The sequence below is a fragment of the Anser anser genome (genome assembly GCF_964211835.1).
Source record: "Anser anser genome assembly, chromosome: Z".
NCBI classification, from domain to species: domain Eukaryota; kingdom Metazoa; phylum Chordata; class Aves; order Anseriformes; family Anatidae; genus Anser; species Anser anser.
The window spans coordinates 18,454,428-18,466,713 of NC_139723.1; the positions used below are offsets into that span (position 1 = coordinate 18,454,428).

Genomic DNA, 12,286 nt, shown 5'->3' on the forward strand with positions numbered 1-12,286 from the left:
ACAGCATTTTCCTACTGGTCTTCTCATCCTGCTGCCACTATCATCTCTCACTTCATTTTCTGTCTCCAGTGCTGGCTTCTTTCATGCATTTTTCCTTTTGTCTGTCAAATTTCTCTGCATTTTTTTACTTAACTTTTAAAACCATTTTTTTTTTTTTTACCATCTCCCCATCTTGCAGAAACCGCATGCACATCTATGCTTTGATGCTGTAACTTCACCAACACTTCATATTTGTGATTTTTTTAACATGCTCACTAATTACGGTGGCCAATCTGCTAAAGTGACTTCTGTAACTAAATCTTAGCATGCATGGTATGGCAGGTAGGTACCTGACCTCGCTTTGAGATGGTTGCCCTGGGGCCAGCAGCAATCTTGCCACAGTGGCGTGCCCAAACCAGCTTCCTCTGCAACACACTCACAGCCCATCCAGGTGACCTCTGGCCACCCAGCCACAGGCCAGTCATATTTGCTTTATGGCACATCTCATCATCATCAGTGTGTCTGCATTACAACAACTTCCCCAACCTTCCACTTGTTTCTGGTACTGTTTCAAATCCTCTTCTTCTGGATTTACAGTAGCATTTGTTCATTTTCTGCTCTTGCTCCTTTTTAGGTCAGTATTTCCCACTGCTGCAAGCAAACCAGGGGTGCTTGCACAGCTAATTAATCAACATGAAGGTAAGTGCTAGAACAAAGAACTGACTGACTGGGTTTTCTCATATCTGTAGGCTAGTTTTCAAGATATGTTTACTGATCTAGAGATACACAAATTTCCATGTGAGAAGTTAGCATCTCTCTTTTTTTTTTTTTTTTCCCCTGGCACTGGGACTATAACAAGTTTTATCACAATCTCTGTGATACATTTTCTCTTTTCTCCTTTCTAAACACAGTGTAGGTGAGTCCAAACCTTTCAGGGAAGCATATGTGATGTTATCGAGTTGTCTTGCCATGAGCAAGCACAGATAAACTGTATTGTCTTTTCAGGTATGGATGCTGGGTGTCTGAAAGTACCTGCTGATAATACTAATTTGGTTCAGTGTGTGAGAACTGCATACCAAGCTACATAAATACCCCCGGGGACCACTGGGTATGGCAAATTACTTTGTCTTACTGGGTGAGTGCCTCGGGGCATTGCCTGTAGCCTGGTCATATTTAGACTAAAAGCATATAAAGTGCTGCAGGACTGGAACACCTCTTTAAGATGCTGAATAGAGACTAGTGTTTTGTAGAGATAAAGCTGAATGTTATCTGAAAAAAAAAAAAAAAAACCAAAAAACAGCAGCACTCTTTATGTTCTTTATTATAAGCTGAGATTGCCCAAACCTCTGGGCACGCTCTGTGGTGAACGCAAGAGGTTCAGTGAGTAGGGAGAGCACACAGAGGAAGGGACAGAGGGCACCCCTGCTCTGTGCCCTTCTCTGAGAACATCTGATGGGAGTCATTCAGCTGCGAATACACACGGAGAATGGTTGAACTGTTTGGTGGAAGCTGTATGCTGATGGCATAAACTAGATTTCTCCAGTGCTGATCACAGGCTCAAGGCAATTACCAACTGCCTTTTCTGCACCGAGTGACAAGACCACTTCTGCTAGCTTCTTAGAAAAAAAAAAAAAACAACAAAAAATGCTACTCAGTAGTTTTTACACAGCTTTATGACTTGTGCCTCACTTACCCTCATCAGCTAGCTAGACTGAGTTTAAATTTATAAGCAGAGATAGACGGGTGCCTTGCTCTATTTTTTTTCCATAGCTTCTTGTGAAACAAATTCATTGTATTTGCTAACATGAATGACTGTTCTAAACTGGAATTTCTTTTTTTCAGAATTACAACTATGTTTGTTTGCAAACAGGAACTCAGTAAAGTTTTCTGATTTTAAGAATAAGAAAACAATTGGAAAATATATTCTTTTCAAAACACTTTTGGAGTTATCTTGCTGAAGGCTTTGGTGTACTGCCATTCAGGAGGTGTCTCTGTGCAATCTTAAATTCAGCGTCTGAGTTGGTATTTAGCAATTGTTTTAGCAATTGCACATCTTTTGGGCTCTCAGAAAAAAAATGCTCTGTTTCCTTCTGCAAGAACATGATAGTGAATAGCAGTAGCTTTGTAAGGCTTTAAAAATGAGTCTGTCCCCCACCCCATCCTTCCCTTCTCCCCCCCCACCTTTTTTCTTTAACAGCTGCTCTATTATTTTCTATCACAATTGTGGGTAAGACGGGATGGACCATGAGCAAGATGGAATATTATTGACTGAATGCAGCTGGTGTTATTTTCCAATTAAAAAAAATCCTTGTTGGGCATATGAAAGAACTGCCTCGTTTATGCCCAGTTGTGACAATGTTATCAAGTTGCACCTTCATCTGAGATTTTATTTCACAGAAAATAGAAATCTTTGGTTGTTGCTGGAAGGACTACAGTTTAATATCTAGGGCTATGCATTTTGGTAGGCATGGGAGGCTGGGACTGGTCTGGAGGCTATCCATTGGGACTCACTGTTTTAGAGCATTACAGGTATTCTTCCTGGTCAATGCGAAGTTGATGATAAATGTGCTGCTGGCCATTTCCAAATGTTTGCTGTATTGTACAGCTGTGCCAGAGATGCCTCTTAATGCTCCCTGAGCAACTTCTCTATAAACTGCCCTAAGCTCTTCTAATGTCAATGCAGCTGTTAAAATTTACTTCAGCAGAGACTCTGACTTGCTCTGATCTGCTGGGGCAGTGAGAGCTGTCAGACTATCAGATAGCTAAAGTGCTTATCAGTCATACCACCAATACTCAGTGTACACGGAGTTGTCTGCGTATTTAGCTGCCAAATGGTGACAAATCTCTTCTGGGTATGAACAGACTGAGGTTTTTCAGTAGCTTAGAACTTGGCCAGTGGAGCTATTTTTTTCCAAACAGGTATGTCAGGATGCACATTTTTGATATAATGGTAAATTTGCTTCATTCTCTTAAAAACTTCTCAGTAAAATGCCCATAAGACTCTTTTTTGTAAGAAGAGAATAAGAACATATTTTTCTCTCTCCTCTTTCTTAGCTACTGGCACAAAAATCTTGGAACACATGATTAAAATCTAGAAAAAGTCATAGCAACAGTAATTGGAGACCAGAGACTATGGTGTCTCGCTAAATTGCTAAGTAGCTCAAAGTAGCACTCATCTAAACACCTGGCTAAACTAAGGATATTCATAGAAAAGACTTCTTTCCAAATGTGACAACATTTGTTATCTGTATTTAATGTTAAATATGATTAACATGGCAAAATCTAAATTACGACCTCTCCAGTCTTTTTTAATTAACAACATTCTGTAATCAGTACACACCAGCCCATTTTCATGTTAAAAAATACGCTTGCTTTTTGACAGTCTTATAGAAAACTAAGTAAAAAAGGAAGACAGTCAGTCGGTATCTTAGCCATGGAAAGAGATATAGATACTATTCACTGAAAGGTTATCTATATGAGAAGAAATTACATGGTGTTTTGTACAGAGTCATGTAATTAATAAACAGTTCACAGTCCACATATTATATTGAAAGTGCTCTGAACCAGGACTGTCAATGCTTAGGTTGTTGAAAATTTACTACAGGACATGTTACCTATTAATTAATACAATTATTGAAACTATGCACTTCCTATGTAAGAAAAATGAATTATTCAAATATCTTTAACAGCATATTGACATTTTAATTATACACTGGCATTAATTTAACACCAAAAGGCACTTTAAGACTCTTTTGGCTGTAAGATTTTCTGCTGTTAAATCCCTTCACATTTTGAAACTGTTTCAGAAATCTCTTACTTAAAGGGCTGAGTTCTTTCCTGCCTGTTCAGCATGTTTGCATTGCACAATGCCTCCCTGTACTCAACATGTGCATCCCCAGAATGAAACATGGTGTTATTTAGCACCTTGAACACCAATTATTCCTCGCGGCTTCCAGAAAGAGTGGTGTCCCTGTAGGGCCAGCGTACCCTACAGTGAATTCCCAGCCCTTGATAAATATGTCAGCGCTACAAGGGTCAAACAAGAGCATGAGGCAGTCTGTGTTTCTCCACCAGGCTGTCCTCACCGGGTGACTGTGGATGAACACAGTTGGGAATCTCGTCCATCACACAATAGCTCTAATGCCCTGAACTCTGAGCAGCTGCCTTGACAAATTAGACATGGCCTCTTTTATTGAAAAAGTAGATCAAGGTCCTGGGGCAATGACAGTTTTTCCCTATTTTAGTAAGACATGCTTTTGCTGCTCATTGCAGCCTTTAAATGGATAACCTGACTTTAAATCTATGCAGGTGGACAATTACAGGTCAAGGACACCTGCTATTTCCTGCAGCCAGATTTGACATTTGATGAGCTCTATTTTAAACTTCACCCTTCCTTTATTTGGAGAATTCTGAAGTATGGGGGCATATTTATGAAGGAAAGCTCCACTGTTGGTTTTCATAACCAGGATTTGCACATCAACACAACCTCTTTTATTATCAGATTATCAAAAAAGTTGTTTTTTTTTTTTTTCCTACTAAATAAATGATATGTCACTTGACCCTTGGTTCAAAGCTGACTACTCATATTTCCACTTTGGCTAGTTAAATCTGAAATCCATACTGCTAGTGAAACATGGAAACATTTTGATTTCTGAAAAATGCAAGCTAGATCCAGTGATGAAGTATAGTTATTTCTTTAGGTATGGCCATTCCCTTACTTTGATTTACTCATCCTTGATCATATGAAACTGTTTCCTCACTGTCTCTTTACTCTTGTTCTCACAGAAACTTAAAAACAGTAATGAAAGCAAATTTGAAGAAAATCTGTTGTCAGAAACGTTCCTTCCAGCATTCTTCTTTTGTCAATTTCATATACAATTCCTATTTTATTTATTAGCACCTAGTTTTCTCCTCCCGGTGCTTGAACTCAGGGATGCAATCTGGGATGATTAGCTGTCGCCAGCTCTGGGAACAGATCTTGTACATACAAGACAGAACAGAGGAAGGATCAGTGTCACTCCTCTGGACAGACAGGTTTGGTGTGCTCCCTTAATCTTGACTGCACAGCATTCTTGTTTGTGTCACAGAGTACCTGCAGCTCCAGCAGGGTGAGGTTATCAACCTCCTGGCATGTTTGTGAGTTATCAGCCTGGTCTTGTGATACAGATATCTGGCAAATAGAAGCTCTTCTGAGAAATTTGGCCTCATTTAATTAATCAATGGTTTTCTGGTATTGATTTGGTACAGAGCTAAAATGGTATCCTACAGAAGGTGTCTGGTATGCTGTGATTAGTCTCTGAGACTATCAGTTTCTGGACAAGTTGCTTTTTAGAGGTATTCTAAACCAATATGTTTGTTTGTTTGTTTTGTTTTAAGTATTTTAATATTCCATCCAAGCAGCTAATATATGTGACAAACATAAATAAGATGTCCTCACAAAACAGGGAAGTTTACAGGTGCTAATTTACCTAAGAACATTTAACAAATAAAATCTATAGGGCTCTGTTTAGCATGTACTCATCCAACCAGCCTCTGTTTAAATCCTAATGGGAAAAGTAATTAGGTTTTAATCTAGATGTGAATCTATAAAAACTTAAATGGACTAGGTCCATTTAAGTCCTGTGTACATGAAATCCCTTTGTGAAGCATTACAGCTCCAAGTAATCAAACCTCTCACTTCAAGTCTCAGCTAAATGTTTCCAAATCATAGACAGTCAGGACAAATTCACTACTCCCTTTCTTACACCACTCTTTTACTGGACTGTGGGCAGAAGATTTAAATGTACAGAATGTGAAGGATCATGTCTGATTCTATCTTCATTGTTTCCTCAGCACTTGAAAGTGTTAGTGAATGGCAAAGTACTTGCAATCTGTTTTATGTTTGTGTGGACAGTGGTTTGAGACAGGGAAAAGAATAGCAATGTTTGTAATAGCTTCCTCCAGGCCCATATGCTCTGAATTTACAGTGCTTCCTGAGCCGCATCTAGTCAGAGCTGACTATGGTGCAGTCTCTCCTCTGATTAGCCTAACACTTTTTTTAGGAAGCAGTCAATTCCTTCTGACTTTGCCAGAACTATGATACAGATCAAATACAGGGTATTTGCTTCACCTTGAAAATCCAAGCACTCCCCTTCAGACCTGCAAACGCTGACTCCAAAGACAGCCTTGACAAATTCTGTGCCACTTTAAATCCTCTTCTGAATTATTACAAAATGCCAGTAAGATAATGACTTCTCCCTGCTTCCTCTGATAAAATATGTTTTGAATCTTTTAGATCCTTGCACATATCAGAATACAACGTTCTGTGTAAAAACAAACTGCAAATGTACTTCCTGGTGCAAAACTCAGCCTTCCCATGATCAACACTGGCTGCTTAATTTATGCCAAAAGAGTCCGAAGCTTTGCTTCGCCACAGATTTTTTCCTCTTGTTTCATGTCTACATGGAAAGTATCTTGTTAAATCAGCACTCTGCGTTCTTTATTATAACTATACTTGAAATTTCATACAATTCTACCTCCCTGGAGCAGAATCTGCTGTAACATTTGCAGACTCTCCAGAGACAAGCATTGTCAGCACTTAGTAAGTCTTTCAAGTAGTGATAATCACAGTAAAAATTAGTAACACTGCCACTTGTGTACAATAAGAAACATCTTATGGAGTCAGATTTTGAAATGAACAGCCCTTGGGCTCCCCAATAACACAGACCTCTCCAAAATGTTCACTACTGCTAATGACACCTAGGTCTGTACCTCCCAAAGGGCTGCAGTTGTTAACAGTTATGTGTAAAATAATAGACTTTAAGGCATGACATATCTACAGGAGCATTCTTGACATCTAAATACACCAGCAGGTCTTAACCGTATAAACTGCGTGCAGCATGTCCCACTTCCAGACAGTTTTTTACCATTGGCATGTGGCTATTGACAAAAGTTTTGTTAAGAAGATACCACCTCATAATCTTCACTTAATGAGAATTGAAACAAATAAGAATACAAACATTAAGCCTGTTCAAAATAACGCTACACTTTAAGCAGTCAATGCCCAGCTAAACCATGTCCACCTGAATGCGTCAGAAAAGAAGCTGTGGAAAGAAATCATAAGCCAAATCTACAACCGGTTTATCAGCACTGTGATTGAAAGGTAAGCTCCATACATTTAGGGAGTGAATAATAAAACTAAGCAGTTGGCTACATTGTGCTAAGAAACCCAGGACTAGAAAAACATGAGGCATTTCTAGAAGGAGGCAGAAGGGACAGGAGACAGCAGAGAAGGGCCAGCAGGGTAATGAGGGAGCAAGGCCAGTTCCTCCTGAAGAAAATTACTTTGTTTTCTTCATGAAGGCCTCTCCGCCAGCAGTAAGCACTATATTATCTACTCCCCCTTCGTTAGTAGAACAACTACAGAGACACAGCACTAGGTCACTACTGGGGTGTACAGGGTAAAGCCTTGGAGTGCTCCACAGGAGGAGCTTCATGGCTACTGAGGGCAGGAGGGAGGCTCAGTACAATGGCAGCAGAAGGGGAGGTTAGACTGCAAGGTTAGGAAAACTCTTTTGGCAAAGGTGAGAAACACACAATTAAATTAAAACTAAAACACAGCAAGAAAGGAAACAAAACATAAACATACTCTAGAACATGTTTTTTTTTTGTTTGTTTTTGTTTTTTTTTGGTTGTTGGAGGAGATGGAGAAGAGGAAAGAGGGTGCAGTTTGCCCAATCAGAGCTGATTTTTTGTTTGTAATGCGAAGGGCAGATTCCTTAATGGCCAAAACGAAAATGCCAGTGGGATGGCAATGCATAATTCCCACTCTATCGGTTGCTCTACACATTTTCATCTTGGCAAGAAATGTGAGGTAGCTCAGAAACAACAATCCCAGAGTATATTTAGCTACTAAAGCTGTGGCACACAAATGTCACATTCCCATGAGTCAACTCTTTTAAAGAACCCCCTCTTCACGCCCCCACTGATATTCCCCAAGATGCCTGCACTGAATTAAAAGTGAAGCATATGGTTGGATGTGACATCATCAAAGCACCCGTGTTACAGAAAAAAAAAGCAGCAAGTGGATTCTGTACAATTAGTACAATCAGAAGGAAGTTGTTTGTGAGTACAGAAAAAGAAAGAAAACACTGTCCAAAGGACTAGACACAACCAATGAAGAACACCACAAAGCACCTTGCAAAACAAAGAGAAAATGTTAAAAAACGAAGAAAAAAAAAGAAGAAAAAAAGAACATTTTTTTCTCTGTGAATATGCAACAATGAAAGAAATCACAGCAGAAGTGAAAACAAAACCTTGATGAAAGGATAGTAAGCTTAACATTTTCTGATTTAATTTTGTGCAAGAACTCTTTCCTTTGCCCTTTAAACACAACAAATCAATAGCAATTTTGGAGCCAACCAGCTTTGATTGGGCAAGGCAAGGAGTAACAACACACAAGTGGATGGTAATGGTAAACAACCATGCGGTCACCTCTGCCGCCATTGTTTTGATTGTGTAAAGACTGCTTCCAGCTTTGTCAATATTAATAATTAGGCAACAAAGAATGCATGATATTTAAATGACCCTGTCAAGTGCTAATAAGGATCTTTGGTAACCGTCACTCCCTGAGGAGGGAACTGTTGAACGTAAGCCGCCTCATCAGTCAGTGAATTGAAAATTATTTGAATCCAACAGCTATATATTTATTAATATTTTCACTGCATGCTCCTCTGAAAGCTTCTGCTGGCATACAAGATGCTTTTAAGAGTTAGCTTTCCATCTACTAAGCACTGCTTTGCAAAGGATTTGTAAAGTACAGATCCACACATAACAAATAGTGTCATTAAAATGCATACACATCTCTGCATTCCTCTGGGTACGTAAAGGGCCAGATATTCCACTATTGGTGATTTCTGACCTAGCATCCCTGACTGATACCAGCAGAAGAGCTGGGTTCAAGGATCTTTTCCTTCCTTCCTCATCAAGTCTGCTTAATGACATCCCCTCTTCTCAGGGAGGAGGAGAAAAACACTACTTACTTTCAGAAGAGGGAACACTATTTTCTAGGAAATGTTCTCTCAGCTTAAGAAGTTTGAATACCAGGTGTTACCAAGAGGCCAGACAGAAAAAGAAAAATATATATATATATATTTTTAGCTGTCAGCATTGTCATTGATTTATTTCTCTGATAAAAAGGAGTGATAGGTAAATCACATGCCATCTTTAGAAGAGCATGCAGGTTTATCTGCTTTCTCTCCTCTACGTACCTGACACCCAGAAATAACATTTTTTAAATTGCCATTCTGCAGCTGAAGAGCAAGGTCTGAGGAACAGAGTTCAGATTCAAAAAATGAGGATGATTTCTCAAACTGAGCTTAAGCATGGATTTGGAATCTGACCTTTTGTTTTCAACACCCTCAAACACTTGCCCGTTACATTATGGTTTTGAATTGGAGTAATGCAGCGGCCTGAACTTCTTCTGCAGAGACTCTGCAGCCCACAGGTCTGTGTGGTACAGGGGAGCTCTGTGCTTATGTCACAGGTAAGTCTGATCAGGTTCAGAAATTCATTTTTTCCTTTAGATTTGCAGTTAGTCTCCTATCCTGATCATGTCTACATGATCAAGCTCAGAAAAAAAAAAATCTGGTAACAGTAGCCTCTTCTAAAATCCAGCTGAAGGAAAAAGAATACATGGCAGTTTCTCCCCCCTCTTTTTTTTTTCTTTCTTTTTTTTTTTTTTTTTTTTTTTACAGGAAAAACTGTTGGTAGGATGGGATACTTGTTGGGATACAAGTCACATCTTCTGCCTGGGGGATTTCAGATATTCCTATTCTATTTGCTGCCATCAAGCCTAAAAGCCAAGGCTACTAGATTAATTGCCTCCTTGGCATCTCAGGAAATTTTACTGCTTCTTCTGCCCGATTTGACCAGCTTGTCAGCCAGAAAGCTGCTTCAGACTTTGTCTCAGGTGGGCCGGCCAGGTGATGCACACTGTCCTTGTGGACAGGAGCTGTGAAGGCTCTTCAAGGAGAGTTCAATGAGAAATTTCCAGGATATCCCAAGACTGTGGGAGACATCGTGTGTCTGGGGCTGCTGTGAATGCCAGGCACCGAGTTTACAGTCCAGACCATCGCCAGCTGCTCATGAAGCTCTGCTGAAAACTGTGTTGCAATGTTAACATGCTCACTACCCCCTGCTGAAAGTCTCTGCAGTGAGTGCAGAGAATTCAAGACTCAGTGGGTCAGGCAGAGGGGAAGGAATATGATTTAGTAACCTACTAGTTTGGGCAGACAATTCAAAGCAGTAGGTCTGGCATGGTAGTAGCTTCTCCAGGAACAGCTGATGCTTTTATCTAATGAGTTTTTCATGTAAAATGCATGAACAACAGAGACTGGAATCCACATTTCAATTAATATTTTAAGTGTTTTTTATAAAGTATTCATAGTAGAAAGGCCTGAAGCTCATGTGTGTTCCTGCCCCTGGTGAGTGCCCTAACCACTCAGCAACTGAGTTTTGCTTATACCCATCCTCCTTCTGGCCCGTTGAGTACTTAATTAGTCCATACAGAGTGAAACATCTTCAACAGAGAAGAGATTGAAAGAAGAGATCTAAGAACACCCTGGAGAAGAATAACAAGGACTTAAATCTCTCTAGGCAGAGGAGATATTTGAACCTAAGCCCCCATTTACAAAGGAACCATTTTAACCTCATTCAGATATGGATTGAAAGCAGCAGGAAGAATGATGGAGGGCCATGACAGAACGATGGGTCACTACCATCCTTGCTCAGGAGAAAAGCTACTCTGTCCCTAAGCAGGTTCAAGTGGCAAGTTTAGGCAATTCTCTGCCTAATTCTCTGCATGCATAGCAAAACAGGACTAGAGGCCAAATGGCAGGGCTGTCCCTTGTCTCAGGCACAAGCGTGCTTCAGCACAGGGCTGAACAGGGTGAAACACCACCTAAGTCAAAGCACATTTTGGCGCTTTAAAAATGCAGCAGAGAAACTCTCTCCACCAGCAACCACCTAAGTATCTTTTGAAATACACTGATGATCTCTGCAGCCCCCATTCTCAAAGGTTAGATGCTCAGGTCCAGTGGCTAGGACCAGCATCTGTGTAACTCCACCAGTTAAAGTAGAGCCAACCTTGGAGCTTCAGTATATCTTCCTGACAGCGAGAGACAGAAATAATGCGAAGTTAGCTGAGACCTGCTGTGCTGCCCCGGGAATTCTGACAAAAAGGCAATATAAAAGTGCACTCTTAAGAAAAATGGAAAGCCACGAATCTGCCTTTGTCAGACAACAGGGAAGATAAAGTTTAAAGACAGCTAAATCCCCACTGTTTCCCTCCTTCCCATGCACATGCACAATACACACGGCAAAGGCATACATTTCTATTTGTTTTGTGTGGTTTCCTCAGGCAGTGAATTATCTAGGACTGAGTCTGAGATTGGCTGTTTAGTTTCAGGCTTTACGATAAGCTTTTAATTATAGCACAGGAGTTTTATTACATGTTGCTCTGAGCCAGCTGGAAGCAGTTACACTTCAGTCCTCACCCCCTCCCTCCTCACCACAGGAAGTCATTTCCAAGGCCTTACCCTTCTTGTCTTGATGATTATGGGATGAAACTGCCACATATGGGTCTGTATTTTCGGATGAACCAAGCGGATCCTTCCAATCCAGCATGCGTCCCCTAGCATCATAACCCTGTCGAGCCCAAGAGTCGGAAGAGGTGGTGCTTGGAACTAGTGAACTGGAGTGTCCTGTTTACATTATAAATACAGGTAGGGAAGACAAGTCTCATTAGTCACTTACCACGCCACCTCATGCTCAGGAGCACAAGCTTTGCTTTCCTCCATGGGTGAACCTCGTAGGCTGAGCATGGCTTTGAAGGCCTTGCAAAGCGTTGCTTGAAGGAAACACAGAATTTGGACTTTCCAGACCATCCAGTGCGATGGTGTTAATGGCTGCATGTGTGTGTGGTTGGCTGCAGCCCAGATTGCAATTGCGTCTTTTTGCCCAGCAGTTTTAAACGCATGTGGAGCAGCATGAGGACTCTTTGTCTTAGTCGAACATCCTTCAGCTGGATTCTGCACATGAACCTGACTGATACCGAAGCATCAGTCCACACTGTCTGGCACTGGCTTAGGTTGAAAAGCAATTTCAAAGGCAATTTAAGCAATAAAATGGAACAACTTCTAGCACCACCAGAACTGGAGGGGAATGCCGGAAGAGCTACAACACGATGATGTTGGTTGCCCTCTGCCTCCTGTCTCTGAGGGAATGAGAAGCTGCCCAGAACCTGTGCACTGGGGAGGGAAAACACACT

At 40.7% G+C, this 12,286-nt stretch overlaps 1 protein-coding gene across 9 annotated transcripts in view; it reads right to left on the bottom strand.

Moving 5' to 3' along the window:
• SEMA6A (semaphorin 6A) overlaps positions 1-12,286 on the bottom strand; it is a 119,965-nt gene that overhangs the window by 14,568 nt on the left and 93,111 nt on the right. For 5 of the 9 annotated variants that reach the window (XM_083818207.1, XM_083818209.1, XM_083818208.1 and 2 more), the window contains one exon: positions 11,556-11,720. The exons of the other annotated variants lie outside the window; for them this stretch is intronic. In XM_083818207.1, coding sequence (XP_083674333.1) covers positions 11,556-11,720 — 165 coding nt within the window. The remainder of the gene's footprint in view (positions 1-11,555; positions 11,721-12,286) is intronic. 9 annotated transcript variants of the gene reach the window in all.